Source organism: Bufo gargarizans, chromosome 6, assembly GCF_014858855.1.
Source record: "Bufo gargarizans isolate SCDJY-AF-19 chromosome 6, ASM1485885v1, whole genome shotgun sequence".
In the NCBI taxonomy this organism is placed as follows: Eukaryota; Metazoa; Chordata; class Amphibia; order Anura; family Bufonidae; genus Bufo; species Bufo gargarizans.
In genome coordinates this window covers 270,064,500-270,092,256 of record NC_058085.1, presented here as the reverse complement: position 1 = coordinate 270,092,256, position 27,757 = coordinate 270,064,500, and the positions used below count along the sequence as shown (strand labels likewise).

General features: G+C 43.2%; 1 protein-coding gene across 1 annotated transcript in view; it reads right to left on the bottom strand.

The window, feature by feature from the left end:
- The window catches only part of KCNQ2 (potassium voltage-gated channel subfamily Q member 2), a 106,251-nt gene that overhangs the window by 32,264 nt on the left and 46,230 nt on the right, over nt 1–27,757 (bottom strand). The window contains exons 7-11 of the mRNA XM_044299633.1: nt 27,483–27,578; nt 24,028–24,122; nt 23,136–23,159; nt 20,937–21,005; nt 14,362–14,391 (exon numbers count right to left, since the gene is read on the bottom strand). Coding sequence (XP_044155568.1) covers nt 14,362–14,391; nt 20,937–21,005; nt 23,136–23,159; nt 24,028–24,122; nt 27,483–27,578 — 314 coding nt within the window. The remainder of the gene's footprint in view (nt 1–14,361; nt 14,392–20,936; nt 21,006–23,135; nt 23,160–24,027; nt 24,123–27,482; nt 27,579–27,757) is intronic.

The window sequence follows — 27,757 nt, the reverse complement described above, 5'->3', positions numbered from 1 at the left end:
GCCTCCTGTATTTGAAATAATGAGTGAGTTAACTTAATGAGTGAGTTAAATGTATTTGAAATAATGAGTGAGTTAACTTAATGAGTGAGTTAACTTAAATGAGTGAGTTAACTTAAATAATCCCGGTATCGAACCAATACCAAGACAAAAGTATCGATTGGGTATCGATAATTCAATATCCAAGACAACCCTACTATGCACACAACCAACCAGTCACCTACAGAATATATAAAAGGACAGTGTCTAGAACCGTCTGTAGGAACAGATCATTAATTCCCAAAATGATGTCAGGATTTCTAGACATCCCTTAGTGTACAAGCCCTTAGTATATTGGTGAGGAACAACTCAATCATTAGAGATCCTCAAAATAAAATAATAACATGCCAATATCATGATACAGTTATGTGAATGGAATTAACAGCTTTGTGTGGCAGGACATAGTCATAAAAAATGAAATTATGAAAATTAAGAAAACAAATCAGAAAAGGTAAAATTTGTTCCAATGGCTAAAAAAAAATAAAAAATTAGCTCCACAACCCATCCCAAGGATCCCTCCCTCCCTGGAAAGCTCGCAAACTAAACAGAAAATGAGAATAAATTAACTTCCTGTAAAGACCCCCCACCCACCTTTTTTGATATTAAATAAAATTAATAATTAGTAACCGTATGGTACGTCTCAAAACAGGAGTAATTGCAGAAGCCTGGTTTTGATGGACAATTGGGGCAGTAAATTCGGGTGTCCCTCCTCCTTCCGTGTTTGCTATACACCCGGCATAGTTTCTGAGGATATCTCTTGCTGGCAGTGGCAGGGACGAGGTGAGGGAAGTGGCGTTCTGAAAGCCTTCGAACATCCTCAGATTTAAAGGATTGCCCAGGTATGGGGGACTCAAACAGGAGACTCTCAACCACCTTCTCCTGGAACTCAAGGAAGTTGAGGGTTCCTTGGGCCTTTTTAAATACGTAAAACAAAACTATTATAGGTAGCAATCTGAATGAGGTAGATTGCTACTTTTTCTTACCAGGCCCTGTTTTTTCGCGTCACCAGGTAGGGTTATAGCGCCTGGTCCCAGAGGTCTACACCTCCCATAAATTTATTGTAGTCTGTCACACAGATCGATTTATGCTTGTCAGCAGTAGCCCCGCTCTCCCTAACTGCCACTGTGGGGTCCAAACGCTTGAACACCAGCGGTTGTGGGTATCCCACTCTATTTTTACGGACTGTCCCATAAGCCCCTGTGTTTGCAGCATGGAGGGATTTAAAAAAGGGTATGCTGCTATATAAATTATCCGTGTACACGTGGTACTCTTTGTGTAGGAATGGTGCCAATAGATCCCACACAATTTTTCCCGCTGTCCCAATATTTTCTGGGCAGCCTGGGGGGTTAAGTTGGGAGTCTCTGCCCTCATATACAGACAGACCGCAGGTGTAGCCGGTTGTGCTCTCGCACACCTTACAGTGGATATAAAAAGTCTACACAAAGTCTCACATTCAAAATCATGTTAAATAGGCGTCAGCATACACCTGCCATCATTTAGTGCCTCTGATTAAGGGCTCGTTCACACGACTGTGCCGTTTTTTGAGGTCTGCAAATTGCGGATCTGCAAAAAACCGATGCCGCCTGTGTGCCTTCCGCAATTTGCATAATGGAACAGGAGGCCCATTATAGAAATGCCTATTCTTGTTCGCATCTTGCTGTCTGCATCTTTTGCGGACCCATTGAAATGAATAGTTCCATATACCGACCGTATGCGGAACGCAAAATACGTTCGCGTGAATGAGCCCTAACCCCAAATAAAGTTCAGCTGCTCTAGTTGGTCTTTCCTCAAATTTTCTGGTCCACAGAGAGATTCCAAAGCATCAAAGGGATCTCATTGTTAAAAGGTATCAGTCAGGAGAAGGGTACAAAATAATTTCCAAGGCATTAGATATTCCATGGAACACAGTGAAGACAGTCATCATCAAGTGGAGAAAATATGGCACAACAGTGACATTACCAAGAACTGGACGTCCCTCCAAAATTGATAAAAAGACGAGAAGAAAACTGGTCTGGGAGGCTACAAAGAGGCCTACAGCAACATTAAAGGAGCTGCAGGAATATCTGGCAAGTACTGGCTGTGTGGTACATGTGACAACTATTTCCCATATTCTTCATATGTCTGGGCTATGGGGTACAGTGGCAAACAAAAGCTTTTTCTTACCAAGAAAAACATCCAAGCCAGGCTACATTTTGCAAAAACACATCTGATGTCTCCCAAAAGCATGTGGGAAAAGATGTTATGGTCTGATGAAACCAAGGTTGAACTCTTTGGCCATAATTCCAAAAGATATGTTTGGCGCAAAAACAACACTGCACATCCCCAAAAGAACACCATATCCACAGTGAAGCATGGTGGTGGCAGCAAAGGAATGGCTTCACCAGAAGAAGATTAAAGTTTTGGAATGGCCCAGCCAGAGCCCAGACCTGAATCCGATTGAAAATCTGTGGGGTGATCTGAAGAGGACTGTGCACAGGAGATGCCCTCGCAATCTGACAGATTTAGAGTGTTTTTGCAAAGAAGAGTGGGCAAATCTTGCCAAGTCAAAATGTGTCATGCTGATAGACTCATACCCAAAAAGACTGAGTGCTGTAATAAAATCAAAAGGTGCTTCAATAAAGTATTAGATTAAGGGTGTGCACACTTATGCAACCATATTATTTTATTTTTATATTTTTTCTTCCCTCCACCTAAAAGATTTCAGTTTGTTTTTCAATTGAGTTGTACAGTTTATAGGTCACATTAAAGGTGGAAAAAGTTCTGAAATGATTTATCTTTGTAAAAAAAAAAAAATTACATCACAGAAACATGACATTTTAACAGGGGTGTGTAGACTTTTTATATCCACTGTATATAATTTTACCCCATATCTGGCACGCTTGGAAGGAATAAACTGACGGAAGGAAATGCTGCCTTTAAAACTAAAAAGGGATTCATTGACAGATAGATTTTTCTCAGGGGTATACCATTTTAAGAATAAATCCCTAAGGGGGGAAATAAGGGGTCTCAATTTATTTAGGCGGTCGTAGGCTGGGTCAGTAATGGGGGGCTTGTCCCAAAAATGCATAAACCGCATTAGATCTTCATAGCGGTTTCCGGACATAACTGCTGCAAACACAGGGGTTGAGTGGACAGTACTCGCAGCCCAATAGAATCGGACAGATGGCTTTTTTCCAAAATGTATTTTAATTTCAGGGACAATTGTGGGGGTTAAATGTCTGATATAAATGGGGTTTTGTACAGCAAACTGTGTAGCGTACAGATTAGTTTGCTGCACAATTAATTCCAGGACTTTATCGTCCACAAATAAATGGACAGACACCCACTGACCGCCAGTAAAAGAAGGACACAGGGTCCCTAATGGAAATAACTGACCGTCCTAATGACGGACGCCTAATGACGGACATAAAAAAGTCAATTCCGAATAGTCAATCCTATTTTGAGCGATGCAGGTTACAGGTGTGGTAAGTCCTGTTCACACCGAGCTCCAATCTTCACAATGTTAAAACCGCGCTGCTCACCAGAAGCTCCACTACTATCAATACTAAACCCATATACCACAATTTAAGATACGAGGAAAGGCTAGCTACGGACTCATATTTGCGGGATACGGATGATGTGTTGAAAATATTGAATGACTTTGGATCATTCACTGAGAATATGTATCTTGCTACAGTTGATGTTATGTCTTTGTCCATGGTAATTCCTAAGGAGAAAGGGTTAAGAGCGGTTCAGAAGCATTTGAAGTATGATCCGAATATGTCTAAAGCACAAGGGGAATTTTTGGTTGAATGTATTGATTTTTGTTTAGGTCACAATAATTTTTTGTTTTTGAATAATTTTTATTTACAGTCAACTGGTACGGCGATGGGGGCGAAATTTGCCCCGGCCTTCGCAAATTTATTTATGGTCGCCTGGGAAAGTGAATTTATAGATTCTATACTAAATTTGCGACAAGAAAAGGGAAAATTGTGTTTATGGAAGCGATTTATCGATGTGTGCTATGTCACGTTAATTTGGGATGGTGAATTATTGGGGGTTGGAGGAATTTTTGCTAAATATTAATAATAATTATAATTATAAGTTCAGTTAGTATAATTTTTGGGATATGACTATTTTTGTGGCGGATAATACACTAAAGACAAAGACATATTTCAAACCCACGGACGCAAATACATAAATTTATATCACTAGTTGCCATTACGGTCCCTGTATTGAAAATATCCCAAAGGGTCAGTTTAAAAGAATTTACCGGAAAAAAAAAACTATGAAAAAAAACTAAAAAAAAATGGAAAAACAAAGTAAAAAGGGTTATAGATTTTTATTTATCACCCAATTTAATTGCAATGCTAGTTTAATTAAAAATGCTATAAGGGAAAATTGGTCAGTCCTTAAAAATGATCCAGTTTTAGGGGAGGTGATCCCTGCTCATCCAGAATTTATATCCTTAATCTAAAAGATCACCTCGTGCATAGCTTTTTACCTTTAAAAAATGAAGGTGTCAAAAAAGATGTGTTCACATGGTGCGGTTTCTGCTTGCCGTGCAAAAACCGTCAAAAGAAAGATAGAAGACCTAATGTAACTGAAGTGGTATCTATAGGCAATGGTGGTGCTTTTAAGATTGGAGGTGAATTGTCCTGTGAAACCATGGGGGTCGTCTACATGTTCCAGTGCCCTTGTGGACTCCAGTATGTAGGACGAACTCTTAGAAAATTTAAAACCCGCATACAGGAACACATCAGAAATATAAGAAAAACAGGCTGGAAACATGTAGAGTACATAATAAAAATCCGTCCGGGTTCAAATTTGTTGGAGTTGAGCGTGTGATTAACAAATGGCGGGGAGAGGAACCTGTCGCTGTGAGATAGAATGGATTTACAAATTGGGTACTCTGCAACCTGCAGGGTTAAATATGGAGTTTGATTTAAAACCTTGTCTTGTATAAAAGGGATGTTTGGCTCCTTGTTAATAAGGAGAGAGCCTGTAAACTCATGCTCATTCATATATAATAATAATTCCTTTGAAAATTATCATGAGAAATGGGAACTTGAGTATGAATAGATGCTTATGGGAGGGTAGTATTTTTTCCTGAATGGGTTTTGATAGTATTCTCCGATTGGCCGTATACGGACATGTGATGTTGGAATGAAGTATATGCATATGTGATGTAATGAGAAGGATTGCTGATTTTATGAATTTTAAGAGCTAATGAGCTATTTTTTATGTGTTAAACCAATGTTTTTACTTGTTATATAGTGTTTTTTTATAAGTTTTTAATGCAAACTAAGTGAGAGGAGGAGCATAGCAAAAAAGAGTAAAATAAGTCGCTAGGTTTCAATGGTACTTGAATGAAGTGAGTTCTTCACAATTATAAAATGTCAATCTGGTGGGACCGCGCTGCTCCACATTCACACATTTTTCCTCGATTGCAGGTATTCACTTAATCCGGCTCAAGACAGACACCTCTAGATTAAATCGCAGTATACTTCCACGCAGGTTGGAAAGCTCAGCATGTCATCTCTGTATGGTTCAGAACCGAAGGATTGTTAGTTTTATGAATTTTAAGCGCTAATGAGCTATTTTGTATGTGTTAAAGCAATGTTTTTACTTGTTATATAGTGGTTTTAAAAGTTTTTAGTGCAAACTAAGTGAGAGGAGGGGCATAACTTGTATATCAAAAACACGTCCGTCTTGGGCGGGACATGCACCCCTGATGAAGCAAAGGTGAAACCCGGGTCAGGTGATAGACGGGAAGCCGGTCGTATTGTTTTTTATGCCTATGTCCCTCGCATGTTTGTGAGTATAATAAAAGCTATGATTAAATCTCAGTGGGGTGCTTCACTATCTTTGCCTATCTGGTCTTGACCATTGTAGGACAGGCGAATAGATGTGTAGCAAGAAGCCAGTGATTGGCGTATTGATTAATGTCAAGGCAAACTGAAGTGGTCTGAGTGGAGCTTCTGGTGAGCAGCGCGGTTTTAACATTGTGAAGACCTAATGACGGACGCCTAATGACATACACCCACTGACCGCACAAATCGCACAGCCAGGACAGAAGTCCGATCTCTCTCTCCTCACAGAAGATGTCCTGGCTGTGTTAGTAAATATAATGGATGTGATCTCCATGATAGGTTTATCATGGAGACCACATGATCGGGGACCATTACTATTGGTCCCTGATGGTTACTGTGCTGAAGGCAGATCTTCAGCACAGTAACCAGTGCGCATGTCTGCGCCATTAACTTTTTAATTATATGGGGGGGGGGGTCCTGGACCTTTATTAATTTGTTTGGGGGCCATATTACCCCGATCGGGGTCCTAACTGAAAAGTCTCTCTCCTCTCCAGAAGAGAGAGAAACTTTGCAGGGGCGGCGGCGGCCGGCCTATAGTGTGCGCATGTGCCAGGCTGCCACAGCCATCTTTCTTGAGGGCAGGAAGGGGTGAGGATCGGGACCCAGCTTTCCCTTATGGGGAAGCTGGGGGACCTGATCCTAGCACCGGAGACTTTCTCTTTCCTCTCTTACATGAGAGAGAAAGTTTACTGCCGGCAGCTCTGCTGGTAGCTGCGGGCATGTGTAGTGTCCCACTAGGTAGGAGTGGGCACTACACCAGGGTCAATTGGGTCACGTGTTACTCCTGCTCATAAGGGACAGTGATATTATATTTATCTATGCATTTAATGTATTTTTCTGTGTGTTTTTACATATGTTGTTTCCCCTGTGACATGCATAGCAGGCCTATCTGGGTGTAGTTAGACATCCTAGACACTAGAGGGAAATAGGGAGCCCCTAGTATAAATGTCCATGCCCAGACAGGGAGGGGTTAGGTCATAGTCAGGAGTCTGTGGAGAACAGAAGTGAGAGGGCACCAGCCAGAGATATGCTGAGGGCCTCCTCCTGACATGCAGCTAGATAGTCCTGGTTTCTAGTTGCCACCAGGAGACTAGTGGAGAGATACAGACTGCCTGGAAGACCTAAATCCAGTGAACACAGAAGAAGTAACCCCAGTAGTAGGGCTGGACCTCCTGGGAGCAACCTGCAGCCACCTACAACCCAGCAGAGCCAGTACAACCAGCTCAGATAAGTAAGCTGATGGGCAGAGGTACTACAAAATAAGAGCAAGGGTCAATACGGGAGGAAGATTTATTACCAAAGATTAAAGCCAGCATTTAGACATCCGGGCCTTGGGATCCAGCCAGCCAGAATAGCTGTGGGGATAGTGCAGCCTAGTCTGTGAAGCATTAACTGTTTACCCTCCAAGTATCTTGCAAGATTATTACCTGCCAGTATTGAGTTAAGCCTGCTTGTGGAATATTGTCATAAGGGACTGCATCATCATTATCAACTGTATGTACAAAGTTGGACTGTTACCAAGTAAAGCAACGTTTGGTTCACCATACCATCTGTGTACCTCAATTACTACTGCTATAAATCAGTGTGCCACCGTTACAGGCACTGGCGTCACGATCCTTAAAGGGACCTTGCCCCAGGCACTCAAAATACCTGCAACATCCAGGGCACCCCATACACCATCAGGCCTGGTCCCTACATCCAGAGTGTGCCCCAGAGGAACTTGAGTCTACCTCTCTTTCACTGCCGCATGCCTGCCCAGGGTTCCCCTCCAAACAGTGAGTAACCCTTGATTGCCCATAACCATGACCTCACTTCGCAATACCCTGCAGGTCTGGCGTGCTGCACATGGAGCTCCAGCGCTTGATTTAAATGCTAACTTGGGCTGAAGTGCCGCCGTTAAAAGGCGGCGCTCCAGCCCAAGGCCCCTTAGTGACCGCCGTAAAACACGTATGGGTGGTCACTAAGGGGTTCACCAGTACCGCCAGATCAAGTGGTCATGAAGTGTAGGAAGAAATAAAAAACAATAAGAATGAAAGTAAAGACAAAGGAGAGAGGAAAAAAAGAAGTTATATAAAGACATTATGAATAATTGGAGAAAGAAGTAAGGGAACATAAGAAACATCATAACAAGAATAAAAAAAAGAAAGAAAGAAGAGAAGGAAATAGAATGGAGAAGAAAGGATTAGAGAAAATGGGAGGCGAAAAAGGAATATGCAGAAAGAGCAGAAGAAAAGAAGGAAAGATAGAAGATATAAGGGTTCTTTCACACGAGCGGATGCTGTGCAGGTAATCTGCTGCGTGAAAGAGAGACAGCAGAGACCCGGAGCAGTAACATGATTGATAATGCTCCGTGCCTCTCTGTGATCTTTTTACTACAAAATCACAGTGAGATGAAGTTGTCACCGTGATTTTGTAGTAAAAAGATCAAAGAGAGGCACGGAGCATTATCAATCATGTTACTGCTCCGTGTCTCTGCTGCCCGGAACGGGGCTTGGCTCTCTTTCACGCAGTTGATTCCACACACGGGATCCGCTTGTGTGAAAGAGCCCTAAAGGAAACAAAGAAAGAAATGGTTAAGGAAAAGACAAGAAGAGAAACTTTAGAGGAACAGAAGACAGAAAAGGAAGCAGAAGAAACGGGAAAAAAGGGAGATGAGAGAAGGGATAAGAGAACTACATATTCGCTGGTCATATAGTCTGATTGTACCGTGTCTTTGCTTCTCAGCCATAGAAGATACCAACTGCAAAAAGACAGCTAAACCTCATCACTGACTCAATGAGACACCCAGAGGCTGAATTAAATATTACACACCATCAATTAAAATATTCAGCATATTCACTTTACATTTCTACACGACCACCCCAGCTGCCAACTAACCAGTCCTGCCATTCTATGAGATGACATGTAAAAGGTCAAAATGTAACTTGTCTGGAACACGGAGTTCATGCATGGGTGACCAGCCTGGGTTATTATGTACTTTACTGTATATTTATGTAGTGATGACTACATAAATAGTCATGGGGTGTCTAGGGAGGGGTAGTACGTCTGGTGGAGGGCATGTCGTGCTCTTTTCAGAGCAGCTCGTACAACTTTTGTCCCCACCTGATACTCAGCTCTCATCTGTGGCTCCTAGCAGCTGTAACATGTGCAGAGGCCACACCCCGGGCAACAGCTTCAACAGGCTGGCTAAACCAGGTTGAGAGCAGTCGTTGGGTCATTGACCTTCAGTAACAGGGGGATTTGTCTATCCCGAGCATGTGAAGACAGAGTCTGGCAGAGTGAGCGGATGAGCGCTACTAAATAGGACCAACGGTCATGAAGGTAGTATCTGCAAGCGATGTGGTACGCTAAGAGCACGGAAAGACACGAAAGACACCCCCGTTCAAACGCTGCACCCAGCCCATCTTTAACAGTCTCAACTTCTGTGCTGCCATTTGAGCAAGATGTAATCTGGGAAGAGAGAGTGAGGCTGACTCTGCGCACCTCTCCCTCACTTAAATCCAATTCACGCACAAGTCTTGACATCTCGACCAGTTATAAGTCCTGTGGCGATAGGCGAGCGATGAAGCAGCAGGTGTGGAATCACTGGGAGCTGTGGACGCGGACCTGCATACAAGCAGCTCAGGTCTAAAGGTCGTCTTCATGCTGACGAAGCAACAGCTGGATTCAGCGTCTACCTGAGTGATTGCTCACCTCCGTAGTATGGGAAAGGGGCTAGAAAAGGTGTCCTAAACATTGTTGCTTCTCTCAAAACCCTGTCCAGCCTACCGTGGCTGGAGGGAATCCAATTTCATACGGTTGAAATACAAAACCCAAGATGAGACAAAAGTTATTACCACTTACTAATGGTACATGGAATGTACGTACGCTTCAAGACAACCCATTAGCAGATCGCCCAGAAAGAAGAACAGCTTTGGTAGCTAGAGAGCTTGCAAGGTTTAACATCGACATTGTGTGAAACTCGCTTAGCAAATGAAGGTCAGCTCACAGAAACAGGAGGTGGCTACACATTCTTTTGGTGTGGACGTGGAAGTGATCAACGTCGTGAGTCTGGAGTTGGCTTTGCGGTTAAAAATCATCTTGTTCACCAACTTGCCAATCTTCCTAAGGGTGTAATTAGTCGGCTCATGTCACTGCAACTTCCATTACTACGTGGAAAACAAGCTACGCTGATCAGTGCCTATGCACCCACAATGACAAATCCAGATGAAGTAAAGGACAAGTTTTATAATGATCTCGATGCCCTATTTTCATCTGTGACGCACACTGACAGAATGATTCTACTTGGTGATTTTAATGCAAGAGGGGGATCCAATCACCTCACCTGGGATGGCGTCATTGGAAAAAACAGAATCGGCACATGTAACACCAATGGTCTGTTACTATTGAAGACATGTGCTTCTCATGACTTGGTCATTACTAATACCATCTTCCGCCTACCTACTCGCAAAAAGACATCCTGGATGCACCCACGCTCCAAGCACTGGCATCTAATTGATTATGTCATAGTGCGGAGGAAAGACATACAGGATGTAAGAGTAACTAAGGCCATGCCGAGTGCTGACTGCTGGACTGACCATTGACTCATCATTTCTAAACTAAATATCCACATCAAACTTAAGAAGCAGCCACAGGGAAACAGAGTTGTGATAAAGAAGATCAATGTCAATACATTGGTAAAACCCAATATCACAGCCTCATTGGTAAAAGATCTTGAAAATCAACTCACGAACCTGCAAATGCAGGAAAGTGCTGAGAAGGACTGGAAATGCTTCCGGAACATCTTGCATTCGTCTGCACTTAAGGCTCTCGGACCCGCATGCAGGAAACAGCGGGACTGGTTTGATAAATACGATGAAGAGATTAAGGCCTTGCTAGCCGAAAAACATCGGCTTCACTGTGCTCATCAAAATGACCCGTCGTCAACTGCAAAGAAAAATGCTTTTATCAACACTCGCAGGACTATACAGAGTAAACTCCGTAAGATGCAGGACTCCTGGCTGAGTGCCAAAGCAGATGAAATTATGAAGTTTGCTGATAGAAACAATGCCAAATGATTCTATGAAGCCATCAGATCCCTGTATGGACCTCAGTCTTCAGGAAGCTCTCCTTGACTGGATTCGAATGGTACAACTCTCATCACTGAGAAAACTCTGATTCTACAGCGTTGGGCTGAACATTTCCAGTCTGTGCTGAACCGCCCATCTACCATCAATAATGAGGCAATTGACAGAATACCCCAAGTGGATATCAATTATACCCTGGATATCCCACCATCAGAAGCTGAAACCTTACAGGCCATCAGTCAACTGTCCAGCGGTAAGACGCCAGGATCTAATGGAATTCCAGTGCTTGTTGAAAAACTCACCCAATTATTCCAGTCTTTCTGGAATCAAGGTTCCATACCTCAGGAACTGATAGACGCGTCCATCGTATACCTTTATAAGAAGAAAGGAAATAGACAAATCTGCGATATTATAGTGGAATATCACTTTCATCAATTGCAGGCAAGTTCTTGGCACAAATGTTGCTAAATCGTCTGATTGATCATCTGGAACGGGGTCTGCTACCTGAGACACACTGGGGTTTTCGCAAAGAGCGTGGCACGATGGACATGATATTTGCAGCTCGACAGCTTCAGAAGAAATGTCAGGAGCAAAAACGTGAACTATACACCACCTTTATAGATCTTACCAAGGCTTTTGACACAGTTAGTCGCGAAGGCTTATGGCGCATTATGTCGAAGTTTGGATGCCCAGACAGATTCATCCTGATGGCACGGCAATTCCATGATGGTATGGCGGCTCGGGTTCTGAGCAATGGTGAATCTTCAGAGGCCTTCCCTGTAACAAATGGCGTGAAACAAGGGTGCGTGCTCGCACCAACCCTGTTCAGCATAATGTTTTCAGCCATGCTGCCAAATGCCTTTCAGGACAGTTCACTGGGAATCAATCTGAGGTATAGAACCGATGGGAAACTGTTCAACTTACGAAGACTCCAGGCTGTCACCAAGGTAAAAGAGACTGTGCTTCATGAGTTTCTTTTTGCTGACGATTGTGCCCTTAATGCGGAATCAAAGAAGGAAATGCAAGCCAGTATGGACAAATTCACAGCAGCATGTGACAACTTTGGCCTCATCATTAACGTGAAGAAAACCGAAGTGATGTACCAGCCAGCTCCGAAAGCCCAATATCAAGAACCTACCATCACAGTGAAAGGACAGAAGCTCCATGCAGCGGATCAATATACGTATCTTGGTAGTACCCTCTCCCATGCAGTGACAATTGAAATCGAGGTCAACTGCAGAATTGCAAAGGCAAGTTCTGCTTTCGGCAGACTGCGGACCATTGAGACCGCCGTGGAATAAGCCTTGCTACAAAGCTTAAAGTCTACCAGGCTATAGTGTTAACCACCCTGATGTATGCTAGTGAGACATCAACAGTATACAGAAGACTGCTAGACAGCTGAACCACTTTTACATGACTTGCCTCCATAGAATCATGAGGATCCAGTGGCAGGATAAGTCGCTGGGCAGGCGAAGTCCTAGCACAGGAGAAGTATACACTTTGTAAACATAAAGCTGTAAATGCAAATGCTGAAACAAAAACAACCATATTTGTCTGTTCAGTATGTAACAAAACATTTAATGCTAACATAGGCCTTATTAGCCATACATCGCTAATGGCCGAAGATCTATCAGATATCAAGGTCCTCATCGAAAACGATGGACAAACAACATGTAGTGATGACAGTGGTTAGTTTTAGGGATGAGCGAATTTCATATTTAAAAATTCATTTTCGGTTTGTGTTGTGGTATTTACTGAATTGCATTATGGTTTCTGTTACCACGGATCCGTTATGCAGGCCATAGACTTCTATTATGATGGAATGAATAATGGAATGCCTCTAAAGGCATTCCGTTATGCATTCCGTCATGGAATTGCGTTATGGTCCGTGGTAACGGAAACCATAATGCAATTCAGTAAATACCACAACACGAACCGAAAACAAATATCAAAATATGAAATTCGCTCATCCCTAGTTAATTTATTATGTACCTGCCACTTACAAAAAAGGCAGCCATTTTGCTGGTGGCATAATAATATTTTTTTTTTAGCTATTTAGTGCCTTCCCTATTAGGTGACTATGTACTAAGAAGTGGTTTCATCAATGAAAACACCATCTTATGATCTCATCAGCTTCTGGTACACTATAAAATAGCTACAAAATTGTTAAACCGCACCAGAATACCTCATCACTCATCATTTTCAACACCTTCTACGTTGCCTGCCAAGCACTTACCATCTACCATCACCAAGGGTACCCCACCTTCCATCAGACAGGAGACCTTAACCAGGGCGTGCCCCGGGGAAACAAAGATGCGCCGCCCCCTCTTTACTGTGCACAGCCTAGGGAGTACTAACACCTCTCACAAGACTACCACTGTCATCCTCTCCCCTCACGTCTCCCATGCGAGCCACTGCATATAGATTAAAAGTACTTATTCTCCAGAATGAAGCAACAGATCACTAAGTGAAAGGTATCATTACATTCAGCTGAGCTAGCGCTACAAGGCACTGTGCTGGGTCACAGACTTCCTTTAATAATTCATTTGCCAAAGGTGCATGCTGTATCTAGTGTAAGGAGATAAGATAGATAAGTAGTAACTGGCCATCTCAGGTACTTCCCATCACCAGGGAGTGCAAAAAGAGAGAGGGGTGGACTGGCCATAGACTCTACAGGGAAATTTCCCGGTGGGCCGATGCCCAGGAGGCCACCCTAGCACTTCTTGCGGTCGCCAGTCAGGTACATAGAAGTTCTCATGCTCTCAGCATAGGGCCTATTCACACAACCATATTTTATTGTCCGCATCTGTTCCACAATGTTGCGGATCAGATACGGACTCATTCATTTCAATGGATTTGCAAAAGATGCAGACAGCAGTCACACTGTCCGCACTTCCATTCTGTGGCCCCGCAGCAAAAAAGATAGAACATGTCCTATTCTTGTTCTTACTGTGGACAAGAATAGGCATTTCTATCATAGAGAAGGATGTTCCGTTCCGCAAAATGCGTAAGGCATGCGGCCGGTATCCGTGTTTTGCGAATTCGCAATTTGCGGTCGGCAAAAACCCTTCATACCCTTCAGTGTGATCATTACCCAAAATTTAAAATGCTTCCTTATGCTACTCAGAGACATAATCAGAAGGAACGTGTTGACTGATGACACAAACCACATAAAGCCACAGATATTTAAGATTTTTTTTGTTTGTCTCGCCATTTGTGTAGAAGCCCCATGTAGTGTGAAAGTGACAGAGGCAATGAGCTGTTAGTGACATTAGGGGGAGTACAGAGTAATAGGCATTAGAGAAAGGGATTGTGTAGCCACAGAAGCTGGTGGGTGAGCATCAGTAAGGGTTACCATGAATGAGGGGGGCATACAGTATGGTGACATGACACATCCGGGTACCAACCTGGGTGGTGGTTCAGCCTGCTGCTCTTTCCTTAAAACAAGAAGCAATATTATGTTAGTTGTAATGCAATGATAAAATGATGCATTCTCTGTTAATTCTCAGCTACTATTTGCCAGGAACACAAGCAAGATTTTAAGCAAGCGAGGAACTGTGGCTGCATGGGGAGGGGATGAGGAGGCAGAGTATAAAAGGAAATGAAAAATGATATACAGTACTAGTCTAATCAACACTACTCACAAAAAGTTAGGGATATTTGGATTGTGGGTAAAATTTCTGGATAAACCTAAAATGCACTCTAACCTTCACAGGTGAACTTAATGTGACATTCTCTAAACTTTTGAATGCACATGTCTAATTGTTCAATGTTTCAAAACTTTTTGCACAACTTGCTGTTCTCTAACAAGGAGCCTAAAGAGGACCTTTCACTAGTTTAAATACTAAAAACTAACTATATCAGTGGGCAGAGTGGCGCCCAGGGGTCTATGTCTGGGCGCCGCTCCGTTCGCCCGGTATAGGCTCCGGTGTCTGCAGCTTCCTCTGTTGTACTGGGCGGAGTTTTTGTATTAGGGTTGTCCCTTGCTGCAGCGCTGGCCAATCGTAGCGCACAGCTCATAGCCTGGGACTCCCAGGCTATGAGCTGTGCGCTACGATTGGCCAGCGCTGCAGCAAGGGACAACCCTAATACAAAAACTCCGCCCAGTACAACAAAGGGAGCTGCAGACACCGGAGCCTATACCGGGCGAACGGAGCGGCGCCCAGACATACTAGTAGGTGCAGGGGGACCCCTGGGCGCCGCTCTGCCCACTGATATAGTTAGTTTTTAGTTTTTAAACTAGTGAAAGGTCCTCTTTAATGGCAAAATTCACAACAGATGTTTGATCTATGAATTGCCCAATAGATTTCCTGGTTCAATTACAATTGGTATTTAAACAGTCCTCCTCATCATGCTGCTCACATTTTGACATCATGAGACCAAGACGACACCTAACAATTGATCAACAGTACCTCCCCATTGCAAGGTTTCAAGCAGAATGTTTTTAGACGGAGGTGGCCACTGAGATTAGAGTGTCACAGAGTGTCATCAGCAGGTTGCAACAGAGATAACAGAGAGACTGGAAGAGTCATAGAAAGGCATAGAAGTGGCCTTCTTTTGGCCACATCCCACACTGTTGACTGCTTTATTGTGAATAATGCCCTGCAGAACCGGAGAATGAATGCCACACAACTCCAGGCACATTTAAAGGAGGTGAGAGGCACCGAAGTGTCATGTTAGACCATTCAAAACCGGACGACCTACACCACAGGCGTCATCGCCTTCCATGGGCCAGGGAACATCTATGCTGGACGAGGGACCAGTGGGCCTCAGTGCTGATTACTGATGAAAGTCGATTCATGCTGAGCAGAAGTGAGGGCCGCCAACAATGTTGTGTGGACAGGTGTGTCTAGTCAATACAGAACAGCTCTGCACTTTATGAATGGTACAGTGACAAGCCCATACTACTTGAATAACATCATTAATCCAGTCATTGTGCCTCTGCATTAAAAACACAGGCCTAATTTCATCTTTACGGACGACAATGAGCCAGCTCATCGCAGTTGCATCATTAGGAAACGGCTGCTGAAGACTGGGGGACCTCAAATGCAGTGCTCTGCACTTTCTCCAGACCTGTATCCAATTGAAAACCTATGGGATTCGCCATGTAGAGGCATGTAACTCTGTACCCCAGAACCTCAATAACTTGAGGGCCGCCCTTCAAGAAGAATGGGATGCCATGTCTCGGCAGACAATAAGTGGACTTGTGCAGCGGCCCCCAACCGCCGGGCCGCGGCCTAGGAGAGGGCCCTGGAAGATTGTTTGCAGGGCCACAGCAATACAGAGGAGCGGTCACACACAGCGCGCGGCTGTACAGCGGGAAGGAAGGAGAGCGTTCCTTCCTTCCAACTGTGATGCCGGCCACCCACTGCCACCAATGAAAATGCTTGAAAAGGGCTAGTGAGGCAGGGATTGGTTAGGTCTCACTGCCCCACCAATGGAAATAAACATGACGGCCCGAGGGGGGGTTGTCGGCATCCAGTTCCAGCTAGTATCTGAGGGAGAATGACCTGCAGTTCCTCTTCCATGTCACCTTGAAAATATCAGCAGTGCAGCAGAGCCCAGTGCAGCAGAGCCCAGTGCAGCAGAGCCCAGTGCAGCAGAGCCCAGTGCAGCAGAGCCCTGTGCAGCAGAGCCCAGTGCAGCAGAGCCCAGTGCAGCAGAGCCCAGTGCAACAGAGACCAGTGCAGCAGAGACTAGTGCAGCAGAGACCAGTGACCACTAGACCCTAGTCAGTTTTGTGCAGCCAATTCAGGTATAGTTACCATGTCAGCCTGAAATAAAGGCAGGGAGATATCAATGTAATAGGTCTATTTCACACTGCTGGCATAGTTCCTGCATGTTGTTCTACAAAGAACAACCTGCCGAAGCTATCTGGTTCCGGCATTGCCAGATGTTACCAGAATGTCTTCTGGCCCCATGGACTATAATGGAGTCTGGCAGAGATCCAGCTGCTTCCTGGCAAATATGCCAGGATTTGGCTGGAGAAATACCACTGCATTAGTCAATGGAGCTAGCTGGCAATCCGGTAACATTCAGCAATTTTGGATCAAGATAGCTCTGGATCCAACATTTGGGGTTAATGTGACTAATTAACCGCAATGTTGCCAGTAGCCATAATTTCAGAAGATGGGGTCACCCATTATTAATCTGAGGTACATGGTGCTATTACATTAGTAACCCCCATGTACCTCACATTAAAAGTAAGTGGCCCCAAGCACCTCATCAAATAATGGGCAACATTGGGTTAACCATTAATGTGAGGTACACATGATGAGGTTACTATTAATATGCACCTTGTGTTTTGTTATGCGCATGAATCAGTCAGCGCCGACCAGCACCCCTCTAAGCACTGCCCACCCCCTGAGCCCCGCCCTATAAACCCCCCACCCCACCCGGTCCCTGGGAAAATTGTCTTGCATTAAACTGGTCTTTGGTGCAAAAAAGGTTGGGGACCACTGGACTTGTGAACAACATGAGACGTCGTTGTCAAGCTGTAATTGATGCTCAAGGCCACATAATAAGTTTTTGAGACATTGACATTTTTGTGGGGTATACCCACCACTGGTGTTGACTTTTGTTTCAATAAAATGTTTGAGATGAGGAAATCACCATTGCTTCTACTTAAATGCCCTACTTACATGATATAATATCACTGTAGAGTGAACTTTTTCCATTTTCCATAAATTCCTAACTTTTTGTGAGTAGTGTACCAGGGAAGTGACTTGTGACTCTGTAATGAATACATTTAGACTAAACTAAAATGAAAGTGAAGCACATTACATAAAATATATTCATTTCATCAATAATAATCCCTAAAATAATAATAATAAAATTAAAAATATAATGATAATACTAATAAAAGCTTCAATACTGTTATAAAATAATGTATAGGGTCTGGTGGGTAACCTATAAAAGATTCTAAATTTCCCAAGCTGGAGCCATTCAATAAATTCTGCTTCATGCAAATGGAACATAGATGCCCTTCAGACCCATGCTATGGAGTTATAGGCACTCTGGTTCCCCATCTAATACTGCCGAGCCCAATGCTTCAAGGGGAGGGAGAGTAACACAACAGAATCCTAGAGTAACATTGTCTATAGGGTATAGCAGACTTCTATTGTTGTTTGGAACTATTGGAAACTTGCACCGGGTTGTAATACAACCATTTGCACTTCCCAATGGGTTATAGGGGTTCTGCACTTTGTTTAAACTGATGATCTATCCTCTGGATAGATCATCAGCCTCTGATCGGCGGATGTCCGACACCCGGGATCCCCGCCGATCAGCTGTTTGAGAAGGCAGCGGTGCTCCAGCAGCACCGCGGCCTTCTCACTGTTTACCGCTGGCCCAGTGATGTCACGACTAGTATCAACTAGCGTGGGCGGGGCTAAGCTCTGTTCACTTGAATGGATCTTAGCTCCGAGGATAGATCATCAGTTTAAACAAAGTGCAGAACCCCTCAATGTTTACCTGCAAGCCGTCGATTTTATAGTGGCGGTGCAGTATAATTACAACCACTTCGCCCCTATTTACTTGAATAGGTCATAGGTATGGACAGGTCATCAATATCGGGGGGAAAAAAGAGACAACATATTTAAGGGGGTTTTCCAGCTTTTTTATATTTTATTTTCACTCAAGCCTATGGTACCTGTGCAGAAGTCCATACTCCTCACCGCTAAAATTCCGGATGGATAGGGTCATGTGTACCGCTGCAGCCAATGTCTGGCTTCAGTGGTGACAAGCCCCCAAGTGCCAGGTGCTGTTTGGGAACAGGTCCCCACTGAGGCCAGTCATTGGCTGCAGCCGCACACATGACCCTGTCCATCCGGAAGTTTACAGACAGAGATGGGATGATCAGTAAAGATAGCCTGTGAACTAAAAAAGAGGAGTGGGGACCTGGCGAGTATGGATTTTTCCACAGGTACCACAGGCTGAAATGGAAAATAAAATAAGGAAATAAAGCTGGAAACCCACTTTAAAAGGGTTTTCTTGAAGTAGAATATTGATAACCTATCCTCAGGATATCTGATTGGTCGGGGTCCACTACTTGAAGAGGCTACGGCGCTCCGTAGGTCATGTGACCAATGAATGCGAAGTCACTGACCCAGTAAGGGGCCACAGTGCTCACTGTAATGACATGGCCTCTTCAAACTGCTGATTGGCGAGGGTGTCGGCAGTCGGACCCCACCGATCTGATATTGATAACCTAGGTCATCAATTATCTACTCCCGGAAAACCCCTATGAGGACCTTTTTTGTTAGAGTGGCTAATGCTTGAGGGTCAGCATAGCCATAAGACACATAAAAGGGTGTCGGCAGTCGGACCCCACAGATATCAATGCACTGTACGTAACATTCTCTCTGTAGTACAGTCTGTGACGGTTTTATTATAGAGTGGTTTTCAGCAGCCTCACACAGGCAGCATTCACACGACCGCATTTCTGGGTCAGCATCCATTCCAGCCCCATTTCAATGGGGCCACAAAAGATGCGGACAGCACGCAGTGTGGTGTCCGCATCTGTCGTTCCAGTCCGCGTTCCATACAGCATGTCCTATTGTTGTCCTCAATGGCGGACAAGAATAGGCATTTCTATCATGGGGCTGGCCATGTGCGTTTTCTCTAAAATGTGAAAAGCACATGGCCAGCAGTGATGGCCAGTTTGCATTGTTCGCCCGCGAACATATGCGGGCTGCCATCTTTTTTCACAAGTCCGGCAAGGCACAGGTAAGCCCTTACCTGTGCCTGTGCGCGAGCCGGTCTGAAAACAAGTGCGGTCACTGGGAGCAGGCAGTTCCGAGAAGAGCCACCGGGGAACTGCCTGCTCCCGCTGACCGCACTTGTTTTTAGACTGGCTCGCGCACAGGCACAGGTAAGGGCTTACCTGTGCCTCACCGGACTTGTGAAAAAAGATAGCAGCCCGCATATGTTCTCGGGGGCGAACAATGCGAACTGGCCATCACTGATGGCTAATACCCGTGTTCTGCGGATCCACAATTTGCTGACCGCAAAACACAAACGGTAGTGTGAATGGACCCTTATAGATACATGATCTGGGAAAAGAGGGATAAATAATAACTAATATAATAAAACAGCAAATGATAAAAATGTATCCAAACAGCAACTGTGAATCCAAAACTGTATCATAAAGGGGGAGAGTGGTCTTATAATTGTGTTCTTCTCGGCCATTAGGGAGTCACTGTGCTTCCATTCTCGGATGCGAGGAAAAGATGAATCACAAGTGGAGAGGGGGGCGTTGGTATGGTAACCGCACTAGCCTGTAGCCATGGAAACCGCATACTGATCGCCTTCAAAGCTGAACACAAACTTGGATGTGCGTCAAAAAAAAAAAAGAGCTAAAACTGACCCCATGTTCACACAGAGGTCACGGAGTAAATAATTCACAAAAATGTTCACTATGACTGATCCTGGACACAGAACATCAAAGGCAAATCCAGGAAGATTGTAGATAAATATTTCAGGATGAATTAATATTTATACCCTGATTTTTTCGTTATATTATATGTCATGTCATGGCCTTGAATGATGCAACTGGATTCACTCACGCGGCTTAGTTGCGATAGGACCACTGAGGGGATTCAGCACAATTGTTAGATCTTCCCTTGTAGTGAATGGGGGAAGACAATATATGAAAACAGCTAAACCCCAAAAATAGTATGTAAACTCTTATTTTCAAGTTACTTTTCTAATATTTTATATAAAACTCCTTGGTATGGATCGATCAAAATTCCAAGCACTATCCAAAAAGCCCCAGAGGGCTACTTGGAATCAACTCTTTTGATGCAGCAAAAGTATCCACGATAGGCCACAAATGGGAAGAGATGAAAATGATTAGGGTTAATCATGGTGCAACACAGCTCAGACCTTCATCAATATATCAGGTACTGTATATTAAGCTGCACAAAAAATAATTTGCTTCATTGATCAACATACTAAAACTTCCCCCCATTGCACATCTGACCTGAATGTAAGTCCCGATTTGCTCTTCAGGTTCCGTAAAAGATCCAATTGATTCAGTGGTGGAATCAGCCTAAGAAAAGGATATAGAAGACAGTGTGTCAGAAATGTATTGTAACCCAAAAATTATATTAATTAAGTTTTTTTCTTTTCTGATTATCTTTATTTATTTTATTTTATTTTTGTAATTTTTTTTACAATCCATTTATTAAATATATTGTTGGTATGGGTAGGCTTCCGAAGACTCAGATGAATCCTATTTATTAATATTAAAATTGATGTGTGATGATGTATACCAGATGATGTATTCCATTATGGTGGGAAAGGGAGAGGCGTAAATATTTTTGAAAATGTTATATGTACCAAAAGAAAGTTAATAGGAATGGCAGGGCTTGAGCCAGAATTTGTCTGTGTGTCACCAGCTGGGAAGCTATGGAGTAAAGAATTTCATATAATGCATATATCGAGTGAACATCATAAAATTTGGTGAACGTATATGAACCAAGATTTGGGTCTTGATCTGTATCTGATATTGAATATGTCAAAATAATTCATTTAAAAGATGCCTTACCATATTTCTCATGTCTAGATAACAGGGCTTCTGAGTTATGACTACTGGCTTTTCGGGCCCTTCTTCAATGTTTTTTAAATCACTGGTACATTATGGGTGAAGACATCATGGAAAGGATCACAGGCAAATCTGCCTATATCCAAGTATCTCTACTACAGACGGGGAGCTATGTACCATTAAAAAATGTAACATTGTGAAGGTCAACATGAATCGTGGGACAGCAAAGAAGACCGAAAGAGCTAAAGTTCACGGGTCACCAACTGAAAAATCACCAGAGCAATGGACTTCATGGTACAAGAGTTGGATGACCACACCAAGATATATTCACCAAGATGCAAAGTGAGATACTGGCTAAAATCTAAAGATTTACCAACTTTTGGAGGCTAGTAAGTCATCATTTCCTAGAAATATTGCAGGTCTACCACAACTGACTCCTAAGGTCAGCCCAAGGAAAGTGTTAGATCACACAAGATAACAATGGCAGCTGTTGACAGCAGAACTTGGATGTATTAAACTCAACAGGGGGGCACAACGGCCAACTTATCTTATTCATAGACTACTAATCTATCATATCCTGGGGTATTAAATGTAAATTAAATTCTATGGCTAAATGTTTTTGTTGCAGTAGTGTAAATTTCTGTCCGATCATTTTGAGGCGTCAAGAAGATTCTCTAAAGATCTTTCGAATTTCAGGCATAAACACTACCTCACCCCCAAGAAGATGGCAATGATCTAAAATACTACTGTGTTATAGTTCCAACACTTAAAGGGGCATCATTCAGGAAAGACAACCTGCTAGCCACAAACATGGAGTAAGACATGAGGAAAATGACCACACAAAAATATCATGACCAATGCAGACGAAACACAAGAGATTTACGGGAACAGACGGGAATGCTAAGTTTAACCTATAAAAGTGAACCCTCCCAGATTGACAAACAGCATGGAGTTACAGTATACGGTAAAACGACAGTGAAAAACAGCCGTCACACAGCCTTTTTTTAGCACCATTGCAGTCTATGGTTCAATTCACATGGACGTTTTTTTAACAGGCTGTGAATAACGGCCGTCAAAAAATAAATAGAATATGTTCTATTTTGTCCATTTTCACGGACTGACTGCCCCAAACAATTCAAAGGGGCCATTTTAATGGATGTTTTTCAGAAAGGCATCTGTGAAAAAACGACCACTAAAAATGGACCGTTTTTACGCTTTTAACAGACGTTTTTTTTTCACTGTCGTGTGAATGTAGCTTTAGTGAAGTCATGAGTATGAGTTCAGTGCACCAAATGGCAGCTTTAGTGATGTCACTGTGGCAGCCACAATGTCAGCCACAATGCAGCCTGAAATAACCCATCAGATCATGGGGAATTATCACACAATTTTGTCAACTTCATGCAATTTTCCAAATTTTTATTTAAAAACACTTCCTCATTCCCAGATGTCGTGTGGGTGTATCACCAAAAATAATGTGTTTTTCTCATAATATGCACACACAAGGTTACCACAAAATGTTCACAGAGATTTCACAGTCACTGAGGGTACACAAATCACAGCTGAGATGACAAGTCGACAGCACAATACCAGGGAAAGGGTGGAAGACACTACGTTCCACATAAATATGTGCCATACCTGGATGCGCCGTACGTTTGAGAGCTGCTCGTCGAACAGCAAAAGAGAGGAGAAAAGCAAAAAAAGATCAAGAATTTTGTGGGTGTGCTCGAACTGAGGGGGTAGGACTGAAGAACATGACACATTGTAGTAGTAATTACTAGCCTGTATGTGGCACTATATTTTTATTTTGTGTAGTATCTGGATTAGATAATAAAATATAGTTAAGCCAACCAAAGACTCCCTCAGAAGGACTAATGCTTGGCATTCATAGTGATAACCTGTTTGTCTATAGTAACTATAATTTTCAACCAACAGAATCAGACTCAATCAGTCCAAAGATTGGTTAGTTCTACTTACATGTGGAACAAGGTAAGCAGCTCCATCCTTTCATGTGAGCACAGACACAGCTATGCACATTGTCCTCAATCTCTTTATGACCCCTTCAGGCAAGAAACGTAACCCTATAGTTCTTATGGACCTTCAAACTGAGACTATTAGTCCTACACACCTATCTATCCAAATTTAGAACTCCTACCGTGACATTTGAGTCCTGTTTTGACGTTTTAGCCAAAAATTCATTCCATACCCATACCCCAGAACATTGTGAAGAGTTACCTCTAGTATCCACTGATGAATGAGCCGTCTTCATATTTTCATATGACACAACAAAACATCTACTGATAATGGTAGGGGTGAGGGGGTCAAATGAACAAAAAAAAGACAAAAAAGAAACAACAAAAAAAAATTACACAAAGCAAAGAGAAGAATAAAATTAATAATCACAACAAAATTCAAAAACGGGAATTAAATTAAAAACAAACTCAAAATTCTCAGGCGATGACGTAACAGAATCTATGAGGCGAGGGAGTATGACTGGAAGAATCATGTGACACAGGGCTATATGTTCTACCTGTACATTGGCACAGAGACTGTGCGTTCGTAATAATGCCACGTAGAGTGCAGGTCCACGCGAGACAAGTTTGTGGCGTAGAATCTCCAGGACGCCTAAAAAAAGAAAAGGTTGGTTAGCGTCCCATCAAGACAACCCCTGTCCAGATGCCCTACCAGGTAACATGGAAGGCATACATGTGGACCCCTGGTGTGGAAACCCAGCACTCGTCTCCTCCCCCGCCCCGTCTATGAGTCAGAACAGAGAGACCTCCTGTAGGAGGAGCTCCTGATCTGCTAGACCTAACCAATCGTTGGTCATTTTTGCAGCTACTGCAAGAGAAATGAATAGCCAGACTTGTTGCCACAGATGAGAGAACCATTCAGAAAAGGATTGTCTTCAGGTGACAATTTCTGTAATGTCTAAAGTTAGTGTGACTTTGCAGCACCACGGATTGAGTTTAACAAACTAAATAAAGCTGAAGTCCAAAAAGAACGTGCAGTAACCCAGCAAATCCCTGCTAAGATTTGTTTTCTTAAAGTTTAATGATGTAATTTTAATGGTAAAAGCACATGTTTCTTTATGCACTGTACATCTCAAATGGTTGTGTATAGACAACAAATGGTTAACACTGGCAGGCGTAGCCTAGTTTCCAGGGTAATGGCCTGGTCCCGTCCCCTAGCTAGAGGAGAGTCTTAGCTGAGCAGAGCTAGAGGCAGACCTTCATATGTGAGCTCCTGTCAAGTAGGCCCAAAGAGAAGCCTCGTCCAGAAAACATCATTCCTGAGACTGAAATGCTGCCAGACCCATAAGGGAAAGAAAACAGACATCCACAGAAGATCTAGAACCATCAAGGCAGTGCACTGGATTCAGACAGTAAGGTGCCGCATGTTTATGGCAATAAGATTTTACTACTGTGGAAAGGGTATATTTCTTCAGACTCAACACACTTTCAGATGGACTGGTCATCCAAATCTAAGATCTGCACCTTGAAACTGAGAACTGTAGTTAATAAGAACAGAACTGCACGTCTGTGGTTATTTGGAAAGATTACAACGTGAACTTAGAGTTAGGCTCAGGGAGGATTCCCACAATCATTGCTACTGGCTATAACAACTATTGGGAGAAGCCTACTATGTAACATACTCCAGAACTGTGCCTACTGCTGTTATGTGAACCAGGGAGCATTGGAGTGAGGAGAGCCACCATAAACCACCACCACTCCAATCAGTGCCACAACTGCTACTCCCCTCCTCCTGGCTCTCCCCAGTAGGTTGCTACAAATGCATTGAGAAGCAAGCAATTGTGCAGACTGGAGCTGTCACTTGATAGGAAAAGAGGTAAGTTAATCAACAGGGTTTTAGGATAAGACCTTCTTGGTAAGCCATCTATAGAAGGTGCTATTCAGTTGCCATTTATTGCCATTTGCAAGCGGAAAAACTTGAATTTTATTTGCCCCCAACTTCCCAGTTCAAGGACCTGGTTGTTTTGTTCTAGTTAAAGGTTTTTTTCAGGATAGGTCATCAATATTTGATCAGTGGGGGTCAAGCTTTTGGCACTCTTATCTCCCTCTCTACATCTCTCTCCCCATTGCCCAATTCAGTCCCAGAAATTCTCGAGGGGGGGGGGGGGGGGGTTGGAGATCGAGCTTGCCAGGAGAATTGCTGGATACCCTGAAGAGCACATTGTGTATCACGGGCAGTGTGTGGGTGGGCATTATCTTGATGGAACACCGCATCTTCTAACTGAATTAAGGCAGTAGGACTGGTTTCTTGATGTCCTGGACATACCAAAGTCTGGTCATTGTTCCCTCAACAAATTCCACACACGGACGGGCAGGACACCTGGTGTCTACGCACAATACATGAAGGCAGTAGGCACTCTCCAGCCCTCCTGTGAACTCTGATGCGGCCATCAATGGCAAACAATAATTACATAGTTAATACGGTTGAAAAAACACATAAGTCTATGAAATTCAAACAAGGAATAGGTTGTGATGTGAATTCCAGAAAGAAGTGATACTCAGATTTCTACACATTTTCATAAGCATTATTGTCATTCACTTTTAAGAATTCATCTAAACCCTTTTTAAAACTATCCATTGTCCCTGTTGTGACCACATCCAGAAGTAGTCTATTCCACAGATTCACAGCTTTGACGCTTCTGGAGACTGAACTTTTTCTTCTCCAGTCGGAGGCAGTGCCCCCTTGTCTTTTGAGGGCATTTTACATGGAACAGCTTTTCACCATATTTTTCGTATGTGTATTGTGTTCAGCTATGAAAGCAGGTTCTGCCTCGGTACTAATGATGGATAGAGAAAGATGGCTAGATAGATACCTCTATCCATCTGTCTCGGTCTATCCATCTCTCTATCTATCCATTCTCTCCACCCCCTCTCTCTGTCTCTCTCTCTTCATCCATCTTTCTCTCCATCCATCTATCTCTCAATCCATCTCTGTCTCTCTATTGCTCTTTGTCTGTTTCCCTCTCTCTCTCTATAGTGCCTCTCTGTCTATCTGACTTTGACTGTTTCTGTATCTTCTGGTGTGGAACTCAAAATTGATAACTCTTACACAGATACATTAGACCCAACCACCAGAACATTTCCATTAAAAAAATGAAAAATGAAAAATTGAAATGTAAAATATACCAGGAAGTTGGATAACTTATCATTCACTGGACACCTTGTAGTTGACCCTAAACATCAGATTTCTGTTTGGGGATCCTGAAGGAAAGAAATATGTACTGACAAAGAACTGCCAGGATGGTCTACAGACAGTTCATGATTTGTTTGCTGCCAATAGATGGAAATGGTCTTGTGGTTTGTATCAGCGTAGAGAAAGCAGGACAGAAAAAAAACAGAGCAGGAAACAAGGATCCATCCCAATATTTCGTTTCTTTCAAAGATAAGCATCATCAGGTGTCTTGCCCCTCAGGACATGCTAGGATTTGTAGTCGCAAAACAGTTACAGAGGAGTAGCTTGTGGAATTATCGCTCCTTCTTGGTTCCTATGGGCATAACTATAATTCATAGGGCCCCATAGCAAAATAAGATGGGGCCCCAACCACCTAGTGTCGTAAAATTAAAACAACAGTATAAGTAGCATAATAGCATTAGAAAACCCACATTATACAAAAAGCTGCAATGTTCTTGCACCTGGTTGGGCCCCCTCAATCTCTGGGCCCCATAACAAGTGCTATTGCTATAGTTCTACCCATGTTCCGTTCCTAAGCTTTACTTTACCCAGGAGAGATTTACATGAGAACGTTCATTCCTCATTTTGTTATTCCTCACCTTTTCCTAAAACCTCCCCTGGTGCCATCTGTTCCACTGCTGAAGCTGTCTGCAGCACAAGATGATGTCTGTGCTTTGACAACAATGGGCAGACTGATGAAGTGAAGACTACACCTCCCACACACAGTCTAAAACAGGTCCCAGTAGTGGGACTGGAGCATTGAGGGCAGTCATCCATTACCTGGATCAGTCCGGCTGCAGGATTTCGCCGCTTCTCAAAGTGCTTCTGTCTGTGCTGTTCTTGGACTTTTAGGGCAAATCCAGATCCAAGGATTCCCTGGAGATATACCACTGCATTAATACACTAGCTGATGCTATACAACCCTTGAACTTAAAGGAGAATTATACAGGATATAAAAAAAAACAACATGAGGGGCGGGATCTTCACTATTTCTAAAAATTTTGAGACCATAATAGTGAGTAAGGGTTATGTCCATGGGGCAGTGATAGGGGAGT